The following is a 20,181-nucleotide window of genomic DNA, read 5'->3' as shown; positions in this document are numbered from 1 at the left end:
ATGAACACAGTCTAATGGGGAAACATCAAACATACTGTTTATATTGTATGTCTATATAAACATATGAATGTATATACATCTGTATATACATATGCATGTTATATGTTTTTAATCTTCTCTACACGATGCCAGGCACTTACGAGGTATTTAACAAATATCAGTTCATTTTCCTGCCCCTTTCTTCTCTTTCCACTTTCCTTCAAATTTGTGCATGTGGAGAGGTTACACACTTCTGATGAGGCTGTGACCCCGGCCAGAGAAGGGTCATTGCTATGGAGATGGCCCCAAGCTCCCTGCTGTACCCCCCTCACACCAAGCCAATTAGTCTCTTCGACTGCTGAGCAAAGTTCAGCAGGGTCAACATTCCCCAAAAGAAGTCTACATTTTGGGACTTCTCCCAAAACATCCTCATCGAGAACCTCATGGCATTAAGGATGCTGTCTGTGTCCCACCAAACACTGCAGTCTAGAATTGGTGACATCAGTTGGGTTGCCTGATCATACAGCAAGTGACAGCTCACCATAAGATCTACTAACTTGCCAAGAATAGGCATTTTACCACCATCTTAAAACTGAACATAAACAGCAAGATAAAGAAATGTCAACTTTGTAACTCCGCAATCTGGAAAAGAGATAGGTTATTACCTGAACTTGTGGGAATTCCATTGGAAACAAATGAGAATGCCCATTTTACCAAATTTGATGAGTGACACCAATAAGAAAATGCCCAACTATATAACCCAATGGTATACACATCAAAACACTTGAAACAATTGGTTTTCCAGAATAAAATAGACTCAGAATGTACTTTCTACATTACAGAATGATCATACTACAGGCTGTTTATAAACCATGGGCATATAACATTAAGAGCCATCCCTCAAGATCCCATATTTTAAGCAAGCACGACTGTAGCCTATAGGAGAACCCTGTCTTATGGTTTGGTCCACATTCATAATACTGAACACTCATTGCATCAGAAGCTAACAGGAAAGCTGAGAAATAAATGAAATTTAACATTTTGAATGAGAAATGTATAAGCAATATAAGCTCTTTAGAATGTAAACTCAGAATACAGCCTTCTGCATGCCCAGAATGAAGCCTAGCCCACTGGAGGGTAAACCCTGCTGATTATTTTCTTACTAATACAATAGTACTAAAAATGTATTAGAATGCTCTAGAAGCTTCTCCTGCTCTTTAAAAAAAGTTTCAAATCGACACATAATAATTGTATCCTGCTCTTTAGAGACTAAGTGTACAATGATGCATTGAAGTTTTCTCATCAAGACATTTAATACAATTTTTAACTGACGTTATACAAGCTACTACTATTTCTTGGTTTTATCTGAACAGAACTTGTCTCCTCTTCAGATACACAGTATTCACAACTGGTTTTTAATTGCTCAGAAAAAAATCAGAAAATAATTCAAATAATGTAGACATAATCATAAAATTCCATTTAGCACTATAAAACAGAAACTAGTTTAGGCATTCGAACTTAGATTGAAGCCAAGTTTATAGACTATTAAGATCTAAAATATACAGAATTTTAAGGATTAAATATTCAAAAAATAATAGAAACCTGAAATTAGCAGGGAAAGCCATAAATACCCCTAAGATTACTTCAGGATGTATTTGGACACCTAACTGTTTTTAAGAGAAAGAAGTCTTTTTTTAAAATTACAGACAGAGTCTCACTTTGTTGCCCAGGCTTGTCTCGAACTCCTGGCCTCAAGTGATTCGCCTGCGTCAGTCCCCCAAAGTGCGTGGATTACAAGTGTGAGCCACCACGCCCAGCCTGAGAAAAAGATTTTTAAAAGCCCCTGTAAAATATGAAAAAAAAATACACCCCTGCCAAAATAGAAATATATTTAAATTCTTAGAATAGAATGTACTTTGCATTGATCATCAATTTAATCTGTTCTCTCCTAAAGGTGACATAACAGAAAAACACAACACAATTTTCATACTGATTATATTACTCATCTAAACATTTTCAAGAATAGTCCTTTTTCTAACCTATGTGCAAAATTTTGGATTTATTTACCATTATGCCCAAGGCACTACTAATAGAGTACTGGTCACTAAAGGTCCATATTTTTGTTTGGTGCAGGACAAGATGGCAGTTAAGAGGCCTAGCAGAAACTCAGTCCCATTACTCACTAGCTAATTGATCTTGAGTAAGTGACTTAATCTCTTTGTACCTCAGTTTCCTCATCTGAAAAATGAAATAATCATAATCCTTACCTCACAGGATTGTGAGGATTGCAGGTGTTAATTCTAAGGATAGGGGAGGTTCTTAGAGCAGTTTCTGGCAAACAGTAGGCATTTAATAAATGTTAGCTATAATGATTATTATTACTATATGGTGATTCAGTGAACTGTAAACCCCTTAAAATGTTCATGGCATTCTCCATCATGGATTTTTGTCATTTTTTCCTCTGTTTCAAACCATGTTTTAAAAAATGTAATTGTATCTTACCATACATGAAAACCAATTTCATCAAATGATACAAAATTTCAGTTAAATAGTAGAAATAAGTTCAAGAGATCTATTGTACAACATGGTGACTACAGTTAAGAACAATGTATTGTATTCTTTTTTTTTTTTTTATACTTTAAGTTCTACGGTACATGTATTGTATTCTTGAAAAATGCTAAGAGAGTGAATATAAAGTGTTATCACAAAAATGATAACTATGTGAGGTAACGCATGTTAATTAGTTAAATTCAGTCATTCCACAGTGTATATATACTTCAAAACACCAAGTTGTACATGACAAATACATACAATTTTACCAATTTAAAAAATAATTTAAAAATAATCCAGGTGAAATAAATACATCAATATGAAAGGCAAAACAACAAAGCACTTATAATAGAGAGTACATTTTTATGATCTTGGGTTAGGGAAAGATGATTAAACAAGCCACAGAAAGTACTAATCATTAAGGAGCCAATAGATACATTTAAGGCATTTTTATTTATTAAAGTAGAGAAACATAGTATAGAAAGGTGAAAAAATAAACAAGGCAGAAAAGACATTTGCAACACAAATAACTGACAATGACTAGTATTCAGAATATATAAAGAGCTCTTACAAATCAATATGAAAAAGACAACCCAGTCAAAGGTAAATGATGTTAAACTTCTTCCTGAATAATTTTATATTTCAGGCTCTGATTCATGTTAATCACTGTTCTGAAGATCTATAGATTTACATCCATAATTGTTATGTATATATTCTAAGTATGAAGGGAACCATGATTGAATAGTCTAATGTACTGCTGGGAAGTAGAGAGCTCTGCAAAAAAATTACTGATGAATTAAATAGGCTTTTTCTCTCTATGACAAGACTCAAAATGTAAAATTCCACATGAATCATTCATGTTTGGGGCATCCTCCTTAAAAGTAGAGAATGACTATGAAAAAACAGGCAAGAAGCCTGTGGAAAAATCACTATGCATTTTTCGAGGTTTACTCAAGTCATTTTTAAAAGTCACAAATGCAAGAGAGAAAAAAATCACTATTTGTTTTTGAGTCATTGACCATATGGAAAAATGTGTGGTACTTTCAACCAAGATCATAAGTGTGGAGGTCGACTCTTAAGACGTCTGCCTGATCCTGCCTCCCGTATTGCCCTATGTAATTCCCTCTCTCTGCGTATGGGCTGTGGCTAGAGTCTTGCTTCTAACCAGCAGAATATAGCAAAACTGATGCAATGTCACTTCTGAGATTAGGTTACATAAAGTCTCTGGCTTCCATCTTGCTCATCCTTGCACCTTCTGATGAACTCAGCGGCCATGTCGTGAGCTGCTCTATATAGAGCCCCTTGTGGCCAAAACAAGAGAGCAGACTCTAGCCAGCAACCCTTGAGGAACTGAATGCTGCCAACAACCACGTGAGTGTGAGCTTGGAAGCACATCCTTCTCAGTCAAGCCTTGAGATGACCACAGCCCCAGATGACACTTTAATTATTTATTTTTTCTGGGACAGAGTCTGGCTCTGCCACCCAGGCTGGAGTGCAGTGGGTGATCTTGGCTCACTGCAACCTCTGCCTCCCAGGTTCAAACAATTCTCATGCCTCAGCGCCCCCCTGCACCCCACCCCAACCACCCCAGTAGCTGGGACTACAGGCCCGCACGACCACGCCTGGCTAATTTTTGTAATTTTGGTAGAGGTGGGGTTTTGCCATGTTGGCCAAGCTGGTCTCAAACTTTTGGCCTTGAGTGATCTGCCCGCCTCAGCCTCCCAAAGTATTAAGATTACAGGTGTAAGCTGCAGCGCCCAGCCCCCAGCTGACACTTCGATCAGCCTTGTAACAGTACACAGCTAAGTTGTGAGACATTGCAAGACAATACATGTTGTTCTAAGGCACAAAGTTTTGGGGTAATTTGTTATGCAGCATATAGATAATTAATACAATAAGACTTATTTAAATATATACTAATGTGACTTACCAAGTAGCTACTGTATGTATGGCATTAAAATCTACTTTTTAATCAAGGAAGATATAGCTCCTTTTCTTTTTTCTCCCCCATAAACACAGAAGCAAAAATATATTGACAACATTTAAAAGGGTGTATCAGTTTCCTGTTGCTGCTATAACAAATTACTCTAAAACTTAGTGCCTTAAAGTAACAAAAACTTTTATCTTACAGTTCTTGAGGTCAGAAGCCCCAAAATGAGCCTCATAAGTCTAAAATCAAGAAGGACTGCATTCTTCCTGGAGGCTGTAGGGGGAAATTTGTTTTCTTGCCTTTTTCAACTTCTAGAGGTTGCCACTAGTCCTTGGCTTGTGGGACCTTCCATTTTCAAAACCAGTAATCAAATCACTCTGACCTCTGCTTCTATTGTCACATGTCCTTCTCTAACTCTGACTCCCCGTCTCCCTGTTTCTCTTATTTAGATTCTCATTATGACACTGGGTCCACCTGCATCACCATGCTAATCTCCCTATCTCAGCAGCATTAACTTAGTCACGTCTGCAAAGTCGTTTTTGCCATGGAACATAACATATACACAGATTCTGGAAACTGGGATGTGGACATCTTTGGGGGGACATTATTTTGCCTACCACAGAGGGGTAGGCCATATGGTTTATAAAGAAATTTTGTTTATTGATGTACATATACTGTACATCAGGAAATGTACAAAAGGAAAAGTTATAAGGTGAGGAAAAGCAGAAAGGTTCATAAAATCAAGTTTTTCCCATAACAGCTCTCCATTTTTAACATTCCAGATCCTGTCTTTAAGTATCTAGAAGCAAAGGTGCTGTAAAAGAAAAAGGAAAATAAACAGAGTGGCTGTTGAGGGCCAAACTGTGATACAATCAGTCAGAAGACAAGGGGGACATGAAGACCAGAAGGCACATGTTTCTTGGAAAAGATTATGTTTTCCTAGAAATACAGATTCATGTCCTTCAAAATTAATGGTAACAAACAGTGTTATCTGTATATCAGTTTACAGCAAAAGGAAATTCAGATTGCCTCGTGCCTTGCAAGAGATGGTAAAAGTCACCATTAAAAAACTACTTAGTCTTATTTTAGCCAAGAGCTAATACGAAAAATGTGTGGCCAATGTGAAAGGAATCTGGTACTGTCAGAGACTCAACAAATTAGATTCTTTGTAAGTGATGCACTGTCCAGCTCAATTCCTGATATCTACTTCCTTCCAAATCATCACTGCATGAAACATCTGTTTTCTGCAAGATTAGCACAACCCAAGAGAAACGTGCCTAGCCTGAAGGAAATAAAGAGATGGTAAAAATGGATTCAAATAGTATTTATGGGGAGGAATTCAGATAAAACCTAGTCTGATTCATAAGAAACGTGTTCAGTCTCCCTTAACTGTATTTCCCTTGGGATATATGCATTTTCCCAGTATCAGGGATGGGATGGTAGCAGTGTATGCTTGTATTCCTATCCAATTAGTCTGGTAATGATACAACCAAGTCAACATTAAATTAGTTACACTGAAAAGCTTATGCCAAAAGCCAAACATAACCCAGATATCCATGTCAAATCCCTTCACCATGAGTAACAAAACAATCAAAATACTATAAACAAAACACGTCCAGGACCCAGCCAATGGCCTACACGTTTCACAAAATATTTGATACAACAAAGCACCCAAATAAAAAGAATTTAGACAGTCCTTGGAGTTTGTGATGGAATTTGACCTGGAAAGGTGGGGAAAAAAGACCTTGATTTGAATTACTTCATAATAAAATTTATACAGTAGAATTTTACCATCCAGTATATCTCATGACAGGCAGCCAGGACTATCAAAGCTGCAAATAATGAGTACTTTATAATACTTGAATTATTTGGCACTAAACAGAGAAACTTCAAACTTTGTATTTGTCACCTAATGCAGTGGAAGCATGGATGAGTGTGTGTGTGTGTGTGTGTGTGTGTGTGAAAGAGAGAGACATAGGGGAGGGAGGGAGAGAGAGAGGTACAGACAGACTGAGAAAGAGAGAACACTATAACTAAAAGTGATGTATTGGAAAAGAAAGGATCTTTTGCTTCATAGCTGGGTTCATAACACACTTGTTTAAAGTGGGTTTACAGACGCTCAGTGCTAAATGTGCATTTCTAAGCTATTTCCTGTTGTATCCCTATAAAAATATTTTTGAGGCCAGGTGTGGTGGTTCATGACTGTAATCCCAGCGCTTTGGGAGGCCGAGGCGGGTGGATCACCTGAGGTCAGTAGCTCGAGACCAGCCTGGCCAACATGGTGAAACCCCATCTCTACTAAAAATACAAAAATTAGCTGGGTGTGGTGGTGGGTACCTGTAATCTCAGCTACTTGGGAGGCTGAGGCAGGAGAATCACTTGAACTCGGGAGGCAGAGGTTGCAGTGAGCCGAGATCGTGCCATTGCACTCTAGCCTGGGCGACAAGAGCGAAACTCCATGTCAAACAAACAAACAAAAAAATGTGTTTGAGGCTGGGCGCAGTGGCTCACACCTGTAATCCCAACTTTGGGAGGCCAAGGTGGGCAGATCACCTGAGGTCAGGAGTTCAAGACCAGCGTGGGCAACATGGTCAAACCCCGTTGCTACTAAAAATACAAAAATTAGCCAGGCATGGTGGCATGAGCCTGTAGTCTCAGGTACTCGGGAGGCTGAGGCAGGAGAATCACTTGAACCTGGGAGGCAGAGGTTGCAGTGAGCCGAGATCACACCACTGCACTTCAGCCTGCGTGACAGAGCAAGACTTCATCTCAAAACAACAACGACAACAACAACAACAACAACAAAACGTGTTTGAAAACAAATCTCAGGTTTAAAATTCATGATGACAAAATAAAATGCAAATACACCTTTGTAAACTGACAGATATACATTCTCTCAGGAGGCAATATAAGGTGATGTCTGAGAGCAGAGCAAAAATGAACATGAACCATAGACTTCCTGCTAGTGGGATCATGGAGAAACTGGTATTCTATATAGTGTTAATAGAAAGTGTGACTGCCTCTTTGGATTGCAACCTGACAATGTCTTTTAAAACTAAGCATGCACAGACCTGGTGACCATCCCAGGAAACCTGTGCCATCAAAAGAAATTTCCACATGGGAAGGCAGATACACAAGGGTATTCATTGCAGACCAGTTAGCTGTAGCCAAGCGCTAGGAACAAAGTGAATTCTCATTGATAGAAAATAGCTAAATTCATCATAGCATGTATTTCGATGGTGTAGAATATCACCGTTAAAAGAAGCTACCATTAATGATGAGAGCCTGTAGTCCTGGCTACTTGGGAGGCTGGGGTGGGAAGACCTCTTGAGCACAGGAGTTCGAGGTTGCAGTGAGATATAATTGTGCCACTTCACTCCAGCCTGGGTGACACAGAGAAACCCTGTCTCTTAAACAACACAAAACAAAACAAAACAAAAGGAGCTATATAAGTAAATTGGGAAGGATTTCCATGGGGTATTTTTTCAGTCAAATAAACAGGATGTAAAAGAGTAGCTACGATTCCATTTTAGTAAAATGACAAAATAATCTGATATCTGCATATAATATTTGAATGCACATATATGTAGAAAAATAAGTGTGGAGAAAAATACAGCAAGATACAATTCAAGGATATACCTGTGATCTATATAGCAAGGGTACTGGACATAGATAAGGGAGGACAAGGGATTGGAGGAAAACAACTCAAAAGTAAAATATAAAAGCACTGCACTGAAAGGTTAAAGCACATACACGTATACTTATTGTTATAAAAATCATGCATAGTGAAGGCTTATGTTTAAGCGAATTAATCTAAAATTTTTCTGTACTTAAATAGCCAGAATGGAATCCACAATTAGTAGAAGGAAAGAAATAATAAAGATCAGAGTAGAAGTAAATGAAATTGAGACAAAAAAAATACAAAAGATCAATGAAATGAAAAGTTGGTTTTTTGAAAAGATAAATAAAATTGACAAACCTTTAGCTGGACTAAGAATAAATGAGAGAAGACTCAGATAAATAAAATCAGAAATGAAAAAGAAGACACAATAACTGAGACCACAGAAATACAAAGAATCATTAGAGACTACTATGAAGAACTATATGCCAAGAAATTGGAAAACCTAGAAAAAATGGATAAATTCCTGGATACATACAACCTACCAAGATTGAACCATGAAGAAATAGAAAACTTCAACAAAGCAACAACTAGTAATGAGATAGAAGCCATAATAAGTCTCCCATTAAAAAAAAAAAAAAAAAAAAAAAAAGCCCAAGATCTGATGGCCTCACTGCTGAATTCTACCAAACATTTAAAGACAAATTAATACCAATCCTACTGAAACTCTTCAAAGAGACTGAAGAGGAGAGAGTACTTCCAAATTTATCCTATGATGCCAGCATTACCCTGATACCAAAACCAGACAAAAACGCAACAAAAAAAGAAAACCACAGGTCAATATTTCTGATGAACATAGATGTAAAAACTCTCAACAAAATACTAGCAAACTGAATTCAACAGCACCTTAAAATGATTGTTCACCATGATCAAGTGTGATTCATCCCAAAGATGCAAGGATGTTTCAACACACACAAACCAATAAATGCGACACATCACATTAACAGAATCAAGAAGAAAAAACCTGATTATTTCAATAGATGCTGAAAAAGCATTCAATAAAATTCAACATCTCTTTATGACAAAAACCTTTAACAAACTGGGTATAGAATCAACGTGCCTCAAAATAATAAAGGCCTTATTATGACAAACCCACAGCTATCACCATATTGAATGAGAAAAAATTGAAAGAATTCAATTGAATAACTGAATTCCTCTAAGATCTGGAACAAGAAAAAGATGCCCATTTTAACCACTTTTATTCAACATAATACTGGAAGTCCTGGTGAGAGCAACTAGGCAAGAGAAAAAAAAAATAAAGGGCATTCAAATAGAAAAGGAAGAAGTCAAACTAGTCTTGTTCACAGATTACATGATCTCATACTAAGAAAAACTTAAAGACTCCACCAAAAAAAAAAAAAAAAAAAAAAAACCATTAAAACTAATAAACAAATTTGGTAAAGTTGCAGGATATGAAATCAACATACAAAAATTAGTAGCATTTATATACACCAACAGTGAACAATCGGAAAAAAAAATCAAGAAAGCAATCCTATTTACAATGGTTACAAAGAAAGATTATAAAATACCTGAGAATCAACCAAAGAAGTGAAAAGTCTATACAAGGAAAACTATAAAACACTGATGATAGAAATTGAAAAGGACACAAAAAAATTGAAAGCTATTCTGTGCTCACAGATTGGAAGAATTAATATCACTAAAATGGCAATACTACCCAAAGCAATTTACAGATTCAATGCAATCCCCATCAAAATGCCAATCCCATTCACAGAAATGAATACTAAAACTTATATGGAACCACAGAAGACCCCAAATAGCCAAAGCAATGCTGAGCAAAATGAACAAAGCTGGAGGCATCACACTGCCTGACTTCAAATTATACTACAGAGCTATAACAACCAAATCAGCATGGTATTGGCATAAAAACAGACACATAGACCAATGGAACTCATTTTTGACAGAAGTGCTAAGAACTGAGGAATAGACAGTCTTTTCAATAAATGGTGCTGGGAAAACTGGATATTCATATGCTGAAGAATGAAATTAGACCCCTATCTCTTGCCATAAACAAAAATCAAATCAAAATGAATTAAAGACTTAAATTTAAGACTTCAAAATATGAAACTTCTAAAAGTAAACATTGGGGAAAATCTCCAGGACATTGGACTGGACAAAGATATTTTGTGTAAGACCTCAAAAGCACAAGCAACCAAAGCAAAAATAGACAAATGATGTTATATCAAGCTCAAAAGCTTCTGCACAGCAAAGGAAACAATCAATAAGATGAGGCTGGGTGTGGTGGCTCACGCCTGTAATCCTAGCACTTTGGGAGGCCAAGGCAGGCAGATCACTTGAGGCCAGGAGTTCAAGACCAGCCTGGCCAACATTAAACCACATCTCTACTAAAAATACAAAAATTAGCCAGTTGGCACACACCTGTAATCCCAGCTACCTGGGAGGCTGAGGCAGGAGAACTGCTTGAGCCCAGGAGGCGGAGGTTGCAGTGAGCTGAGATCACGCCACTGTACTCCAGCCTGGGTGACAGAGCAAGACTCTGTCTCAAATAATAATAACAATAATAATAATAATAAGTGAAGAGACAACTCATAGAATGGGAGAAAATATCTGCAAACTACCCATCTGACAAGGCATAAATAATGAGAATATGTAAGGAGCTCAACAATTCAATAGCAAAAAGAAATCCAATTTTAAAATGGGCAAAAACTCGGAATAGACATTTCTCAAAAGAAGACATACAAATGGACAATAGGTGTATGAAAAAAATGCTCAACATCACTAATCATCAGAGAAATGCAAATCAAAACCACAACGAGACATCATCTCACCCCAGTTAAAATGGCTGTTATCCAAAAGGGAATAACACATGCTGGTGAGGATGTGGAGAAAGGGGAACCCTTGTATACAGTCAGTGAGAATGTAAATTAGTACAACCATTATGGAAAGCAATATGGTTCCTCAAAAAAAACTAAAAATAGAACTACCATATAATCCAGCAATTCAACTGCTGGGTACATATTTAAAAGAAAAAAAAATCAATATATCAAAGAAATACCTGCACTCCCATGTTTATTGCAGCATTATTCACAATAAATGGACAATAAATGGACAAAACGTAGAATCAACCTAAGTGCCCAGTAACAGATGAATGGATAAAGAAAATGTGATATAAATACACAATGAAATATTATTCAGCTGTAAAAAGAATGAAATCCTGTCATCTGCAGCAACCTGGAGAGGACATTCAGTTAAATAAGCCAGGCACAGAAAGACAAATATCGCACATTCTCACTCTTATATGGGAGTAAAAATGTGGATCTCATAAAGATCTCATGAAGACTGATGGTTACTAGAGGACACGAAGGGTAGGGGTCTGGGAGGGATAAAGAGAATTGATTAATGAGTACAAATATACAATTTGATAGAAGAAATAAGATCTGGTGTTTGATAGATCAGTAGGATGACTATTGTTTACAACAATCTTTGTATATTTCCAAACAGCTAGAAAAGAATAATTCAAATGTTTCTAGAACAAAGAAAAGACAAATATTTAAGGTAATGAATATCCTAATTATACTGACTTGATCTTTACAAATAATGTGAATGTATTAAATTATCACATGTACCCTGAAAATATGTACATCTATTGTGTGTTAATAAAAAAATAAAATTATTTAAAAATAGAGCAGACACAATGGTTCATGCCTGAAATCCCAATGCTTTGGGAGGCCAAGACAGGAGCATCACTTAAGGCCAGGAATCTGAGACCAGCCTGGGCAACGTGGTGAAACCCCCGTCTCTACAAAAGAATTAAAAAATTGGCTGGGCATAGTGGCACACATCTGTAGTCTCAGTTACTTGGGAGACTGAGGCAAGAGGATCACTTAAGCCCAGGAGTTCAAGGCTGCAGTGAGCTATGATCATGCCACTGCACTTTGGCCTGGGTAACAGAGTGAGACCCCATGTCTACAGAAAAAATAAATAAAATTATAAAAATTAGCCAGAATTTAAAAAAAAAAAAAAAAGAACAAAATCGGCCTTAAATACTTGGGAATTTTCTAATTATTCTTTGGATGCAAATGTCAATCTATAGGTAACCTTTACATAATAAGGTTATGTTATGTAACCTATATCAAGCAAAACCTGTATCTCAATCAAGTGTGCACTTGTGTATAAGTAACACAGGTCCGAATTTGCCTTCAGGAACACCGTGAGTCAACACGAACTGGAAAGTTAGGAGACAGAGGTATTTTCCTTGCCCTACCTCATCCAGTAAGTGTTTGGGTGGCCTTGAGCAAGTGACCAATCTTTTAGGCCTTCCACATCTGTAAATCGAGGGGTATGGCCCACAAGGTCTGGCCCTAACATACTGTGAGTTCTTCCTGGTTTTTTTTTTTTTTTTTTTTTTTTTTTTTGAGATGGAGTCTCGCTGTGTCTCCCAGGCTGGAGTGCAGTGGCGCGATCTCGGCTCACTGCAACCTCCGCCTCCCGGGTTCAAGCGATTCTTCTGCCTCAGCCTCCCGAGTAGTTGGAACTACAGGCGTGCGCCACCATACCCAGCTAGTTTTTGTATTTTTAGTAGAGACGGGGTTTCACTGTGTTAGCCAGGATGGTCTCGATCTCCTGACCTCGTGATCCACCCGCCTCAGCCTCCCAAAGTGCTGGGATTACAGGCGTGAGCCACCACGCCCGGCCTCTTCCTGATTTTCTTAACTTGAAAGGTCCCAGCAGTATTTGTCAATTTAAACACAATTAAACATAAACAGAGTTCATAGAACTCTGTGCTGAGTTTCAGAAACAAGTACATTCCAGAGAAAACAGCCCTTTGCTGGTTTTTGTTTTTTTTCCTGACATGACTACTAAACCCCAGAATCCATCATACCTTTAGGAATAGGTTGGGAATGTTTTGCTCCTGGGTCCAATTTGAAGTCCAAATATAAGGTTGGTGTGCGAGTGTAAACCTTGGACTGAAAAGGAAAAGGAAACCATCAGTGTTTTTTTTCTAAGAATAAGGTTCTTCTTTCCTTCAGCAAGCCCTTCTGTAATAGGCCTGGGCCTGGATCCATTATATTTATAGTTTCTCCTAGGGAAGTGTTAAAGCCGAGGTGGGCTGCTAAAACAGCCCCTCTTAATGGTCTTGGTCTGGAAGTTAGCCCTCCTAGCTTTACAGTGTGGTTGACAAGTTAATTTCAGGATAACAGCTGTCTCCCTACAGCCAGTTCTCAAATACGGTCCAATAGTAACATTTTACTGGCCAATAGTGGCTCCAACTTTCCCACCTCCAGTCTTCCACTTGATATGGTAGGTTATCCCACAACCAAATGTATGTTCCCTCCCCATGTCTCAAGAAAGCCATTTCCATTTTGAAATTTTAAAATGTGACCTGTACATATTTTTTATTTTTTCTTACTTGGCCCTCTGGCTAACAAAAATGGTCTGACAATGCTTGCTTGAAAAAGCCACAACTCCAAATGTAAGAAAGGCAAACTTTTGCAGGATTTTCCATTGTAAACAGTAACTTTTATTCCATCAAGAGTTAAGCAGAGTTTCTAATTTAATATAATATCATCCTGAATCATTGACATAGACTAAAATTCAAGGGATTAGAAATGTAGCTACAAACTTTACGATGTCTCATTGTTTATCACAAAGCTCCAGTGGTTCTAGTCTACTTTTTAAACTTAAAATGCACATGAAAATGAAAAAGCACATAATCTTAAGCTTGACATGGATGTGTAGTAACTGGAATTTTCATACACTGACGGTGGGACTATAACTTGGTATAAACACTTTGGGAAGCTGCTTGGCCGTGTGTAGTACAGATGAATATATGCATAATCTATGACCCAATATTCCAACTCATAGGTGTATACCTAACAGTCACCTAAAGACAGGCACAAGTACCTTAATAGTGACAGAACTGATAATAGCCCCAAACTGGAAATAGCCCAAATGTCTTTAATAATAGAATGGATAAATGAAATGTAATATACAGTGGAATACTATACACCAAGGAGAATGAATGAACTCAATACATGCAATAACTGAGGTGAATTTCACAGGCATAATATTGACCAAATGAAGACAGACACAGAAGATCACACACCGTATGATTCCATTTCTACAAAGTTCAAAACAAGCCAAAATTAATTTATGGTGTCAGAAGTCAGAAAATTAGTTACCTTGGGAAGGTGAGTAACTAGAAAAGGATTTTAAAGGGGTTTCTGGGGGCTGGTAATGTTCTGTTTCTTAACCTGGCTGCTGCTTTTATGAGTGTGTTTACTTGGTAAACATTCTTTGAGCTGTATACTTGATCTGTGTACTTCTCTGTGTATACGTTACATGTTAATTAAAAGATTACATTCATTAAATACATGCATTTTTAGACAAAAAGAATCTGGAGCCCAGAATTATTTACTCTCCTTGATAAAGGCATAATTTTGTGGAGAATAATGATGCAAGTTCCAAGAGGACGTGAACATTTCTGCCTTTGTTACCACTGAATTCTCAGGGCCAACCCATTATGTCTGTCAAATACTAGGTGTTCAATAAATATTTATCAAATGGTGTTTCATAATGGAAAACTCCATGTATAGTAATACAGTTACTGACAGTAGATACATGTAATATGAAGGTATATATGAAGTACAGTACACACACACACACATATATATATACTGTCAATAACTGTATTACTATTCTATATACTGTCAATAAGCATATTACTATACATGGGATTTAACATACATATATACACACACACAAGTGTATGTGTGTATGTATACATATATATATGGGGTATTCATCAACATCTTTACCTACATGTAGCAAAATGCATCTCTTCAGGACAGGTGAATCTGGTATGGTCAAAATATATGTCTGTACATTAAATTTTGAAATAAAGAATCGTGAATAATGTTGACTATCAAAAGATTTTTTTCCTTTCCTCTGAATGTCTCCTATTGAAGCTTCGGGGTTTAAAATGGTCTGGTAGAGTTTTGCATGGCTTAGAAGGTCAAGCTGCATTAACACAGCTTCAAAGACTAGAAAAGCAAATTCCCCTGTGCGTACGTAAATGAAACCAGAAAGACCTGTGACATCAAGTGCAACCTGAGGCCAAGGATTCACAATCAATCAGAAGAGCTTGAAACACACATAAGAAGGGCAGCACACAAGGGACACAGGATCTGACTCTCTAGGATCATTAGGAGTACAAGGCACCATCTGGAAAGGGGCTGGTTTTGTCTGATGAGGACTTCTAAAATTACCTCTAAAAAGATCAAGGGTAAACTTCATACAATATCAAATGACTCCTCTGTTCAGGCAATATTTCGCTGTCCTTCAGATGAAGATCGCTGTTTGGTTTAAGCATCTTTCTCAACCTCTGCCGCAGTGGCAGATAAAGTATCCCTTCCAACAGAGAAGAAATTCATCACAAAAAGGTTCTTGCTTTAATTTTTGCTAGTACTCTCCTAGAATGTGGCCATAAAAATAATCTTGATCTGGAAGTCAGGAGTCTTTTATGCTGTATTGCCTTTTCTTTGCTTTGCTTTCTTTTCTTTTCTTCTCTTTCTCTCTCTCTCTCTCTTCCTTCTTTCTTTTCTTGCTTTCTTTTTTAAATTTTCTTGTAGAGATGGGGTTTCGCCATGCTGCCCAGGCTGGTTTCAGACTCCTGGGCTCAAGCCATCTACCTGCCTCGGCCTCCCAAAGTGTTGGGATTATAGGTGTGAGCCACTGTGCCCAACCAGAGGTACTGCTTTTTCTGCTGACCAATGGAACACTTTTCTTCTTCTGGGTTAATTCGCTCATCTGAAAATTTTGCGAGGGTACTTGCTGTTGTTTAAGTCTATTTCTGGTTCTGAAATTCTGATTCAGAAAAGTAATGTTTTCCTCCACACTCTAATTTTTAAAATTCCCTTCCAATTTCTCAGACTAGAGCTAAAGAGAAGTGAGAATGTGGCTGGGGTGAGGGAAGGCAACTAGAGCTGTGGAGAGTTGGTGGGAAAGCTCTGGTTAACTCGCTGTATTCTTGCCCTCAACTTCAGTCATCAGTCTGCCCTCCTGGCTGGCTGTTTTTCCTTCTTCCTGTCCCTTGCTTCTCAACCTAATCCGTATTGTTCAAAAAATAGTAGCTACCTCTCTAAGACTGCAACTACACAGGCACAAGCACACATGCAGGTGTATTCACACTCACACAGAACGTTCTATGTTCATTTATGTATTCATCTCAAAAATTTTAAACAGAAACCAATCAGAGACTTGAATAAAGCCACAAAATAAATTCTGTTGTCTCACAGTGTGAAAAAGTCTAAGAGGAAATTTTTAATTCATTTTGCAGATGTTTTTTACAACATCTTTAACCTAAAACAGAATTCCAATTCTAGTATTCTTTTCCTATTGGGAATTGGATCATTGAGGGTGTTAATATAACATATGTCTTGAATAATAAACTACCCCAAAGCCTCCAAAACTGAATGTATATTATTCTATTTAAAATAATCTATAATGAGACAAAACTCAATTTGGAAGATGTTCCTATAAGTGTATGTGTAGGTGTATGTATGTATACATATACATATATATTTTTTGAAAAGTATGTAAGTTTTATTATTTGATTTTGATCATCCAGGGTAACTCTATGGAAATAGCTAATGTAAGTTATGTTCGCTTAACTCAAAGGTGATAATGCCGGCTGGGCGCGGTGGCTCACGCCTGTAATCCCAGCACTTTGGGAGGCCGAGGCAGGCGGATCATGAGGTCAGGAGATCGAGACCATCCTGGCTAACATGGTAAAACCCCATCTCTACTAAAAATACAAAAAAAAAAAAAAAAAAAAAAATTAGCCAGGCGTGGTGGCGGGCACCTATAGTCCCAGCTACTCGGGAGGCTGAGGCAGGAAAATGGCGTGAACTTGGGAGGCGGAGCTTGCAGTGAGCCGAGATCCTGCCACTGCACTCCAGCCTGGGTGACTGAGCGAGACTCCGTCTCAAGGAAAAAAAAAAAATAGGTGATAATGTCAGTTCCAAATGTACCTTGAGCAAACCTGGATTCCGTCTTTCCATTACACACACTGCTGATTTTCAACCATAAAGAAATCTTCCTATTAGGCACATTGTTTCCTGTGTTGTTTTTATTTTTATGTATAGTATTAAACTATTAATAGAATCTCAAAATAGAACGATAATTTAATTAAATCTTTTTTTTTTTTTTTTTGTTAAAACTTAGCTATCCATGAATCTATTTCCACAAGAGTCAAATTGGTCCATAAGAAACTAAAAGAAAATAATCCCCTATAAATCTGTTGCAGCATGCACAGAGCTAATGCACTCAAATTCTATCAGTGAATTTGTTTTTTTTTTTTTTCCTTTTTTTCTGTTTCAGTTCTGATTAATAATGCCTGCAGAGGCACTAAAATCCAAAGCTCTTCCCTCTTCTTCTTTCTTTCCATTTCACAATCCTGTGTCGAAAGTATTTAGGAAACTTTCCTTTAAAGTTTTAGCCTATATTTCAAAAGCCTAATGGCTTAAAATATTATGGTTCAAATATTATGCAGGGAATATTTCTAGAAGGTAAGTAATTCAATTCTTCATAAGAGGTTAAGGGTAAATTTTGGCTAACCTACAACAAGGCTGCTACCAAATCCAGGAAAGCCTTGTCTCTCTTTCCCTATAAATATGTCAGAACCAAACCCATAATGAGTCTCAGACACCACTCCAATAATGACCACAAAACAACCAAGACAAAACATGGTCTATAAAACCACTTCCTTCCAAACTCCAACTACCTTCATCTTATGGCCTTCAAAGACTTCCCATTTACCCTGGCTTTTGGTAGGATACCCTTGTCAAGCTGGCTTCCTTCCTCTGCTTTTATTCATATATATGATCTTAATTAGGAGATGAAATCACTTCCACATGGAAGCTGTGTGGCTTAAAAACATCTCCCCCCAAAAAAGAATGCAGCATGCTATGCTGCTATGTTATGAGTGTGGCAAAGGAAGTATCTTGAATTTTGCCACTGCTCCTTTGACAGATAACTGCTACCCATTGATTCCCAAATGCTGCTGTTTTTACCGCCATCTTAGACTTTCCGTAAAAGCAAGTGGCAGCAATGTAGTGTCATGTGTCAGACCTGTAATAAATGCATTCACAATTCTTTGGGGGAGCTATTCAAAAGCTCTTTATGATTTAGTTATTTTTCAGGAAATGCACTCCAATTGTCAATCTTACTATAATATGTTGCTTAAGGAAATTACTCTAAGTAGCCATATTAATGAGTGCCAATCTCCAATATCCTTTAAGAGAAAGAAACAGTGTTTCTACTTGTTCCTAGACACGCACCCCAATTTTGGACAACTCCCCTAATGTTGGACATTGTGTTTTATGGGGTTTTTGTGTGTCATTGTTAACTTTTGACGAATCTATTTGCACATAAATCTTTGATTACATTTCTATTTTTTTCCTTCATAGTGAAATTATAGGTGTAAAGGTTAAGACATTGTGGACAAAAGCAAATTGTTCAACATAATCATCTGGTTAAACAGCAATGTTGCTGAAAATGTCTACTGCTAGTCACTGCTTTTCCTAGTCTTGGTAATTTTGCTACACCACAGGGCAGCCTTTCAACTCTTTATGTGCTCTGAATAGTTTTTTTCCCATCCGGTCTCCTACTGTTAGAAAGTTAACATATTCCAACTGATCTCCTATGGTCACACATTTGTTTCCTTGTCACAAACATAGAATGGAAAAATTAATTGCTGAAAAAAGGTAAAAGTTAAAAAATAACCCCCCTGAAAACCTTTGGAAAATGGACAAAAAGTAAGGAAACAAGTTTAACCTGAAGAAAAAAGTTTAAAGGCACCACCTCCACAGTACAAATACCGTTATCTCAACAACCCACATCTAGCAGCATTTGTTCTTGAACAAATCATCATCTGATCACTTGTTATACTAATTAACTTGCTTTCATCCAAATTGGTTTTGTCAAATCACTTGGTAACTACCTTTAAAAAGTGCCCATCTCATCAAAATGTTGATCATCTTATTTTTTTTCATTGTGATTTATTTAAAAAGCAGAAATTGGTATCTCCTCACTCTTTAAATTTGACTATTAGTTTGGGTGATAATTATTATTATTAATTTAAAAATAATAGTAACTGTTAATATAAAAATAGCAATAAGTAAATATGTTGAGGGCTTAGTATGTACCAGGCACTATTTTAGGGGCATCGTATGTATTAATTAAGACCACTTGCATTTCTCTTTTAGTAAACTATCTGCTCATTAACCTATTTAACTTTTCATTCACTTATCAATTAATTTCCTCATTCAAAAAATATTCTTTGAGAATCTATAATGTGTAGTCATATATATTGCTGAATAACAGTTCTGCACAACCCTTGTGAAGTATTGCTTTCTAGTGAAAAAAATAATTTAGCAAATTAAATATAAAACTTTAAAATGTGGTACTTGCTAGAAAAGAAATAAATGGAATGCAGAGAGAGAAAATAAAATGAGGAGAGTAAGGGAAGTCCTCGCTAGGGAGATTACGTTAAAATGGAGACTTGAATAAGAAGAGTTGAGGGTAAGAGATTTCTGGGCAGAAAAAAGAGAACAGCATGTGTGAAGGCCATGAATCCACAAAGAGCTTAAAGTATTCAGTAACTGAGAGGAGAGCAACATGGCAGACACAAAGTGGTTGCTGGAGAGAATGACATTAGAAAGGAAAGATTCGATCAGATATAGACCATAGTATGGCATTTCAGATTTCTTTAAAATACAATGAGAACACACTGAAGAACAACCAGATCCAATTTCCATCTTAAAGAGATGTCTTAAGCTACTATATAAACAACTGGAAGGGAGTAAGAATAGAGGAGAGGAGACTCCTGAAGAGGATGCTGGAGTGGGCCAGAAAGGGATGGGAGAGAAACAGGTAGATTTGAAATAATATATTTGGAGATAGAAAGGTTTTGCTGAGGGACTGGATGCAGTGGGTATAAGGATGATCACCATGTTTCTGCTTTGAGCAATGAGTGACAGTTCTATTTATTAAGATGGAGAAG

General features: G+C 37.2%; 1 protein-coding gene across 1 annotated transcript in view; it reads right to left on the bottom strand.

Annotated features, from left to right (window-relative positions):
- LOC104664531 (pirin) overlaps positions 1-18,196 on the bottom strand; it is a 46,930-nt gene extending 28,734 nt beyond the window's left edge. Inside the window, exons 1-2 of the mRNA XM_030933642.1 lie at positions 18,191-18,196; positions 13,000-13,084 (exon numbers count right to left, since the gene is read on the bottom strand). Of these exons, the coding sequence (XP_030789502.1) occupies positions 13,000-13,084; positions 18,191-18,196 (91 nt within the window). The remainder of the gene's footprint in view (positions 1-12,999; positions 13,085-18,190) is intronic.
- Between the last annotated feature and the right edge of the window lie 1,985 nt (positions 18,197-20,181).

Source organism: Rhinopithecus roxellana, chromosome 7, assembly GCF_007565055.1.
Source record: "Rhinopithecus roxellana isolate Shanxi Qingling chromosome 7, ASM756505v1, whole genome shotgun sequence".
Classification (NCBI taxonomy): Eukaryota; Metazoa; Chordata; class Mammalia; order Primates; family Cercopithecidae; genus Rhinopithecus; species Rhinopithecus roxellana.
The sequence above is the reverse complement of the archived record's forward strand: the minus strand, read 5'-3'. Positions and strand labels throughout refer to the sequence as shown.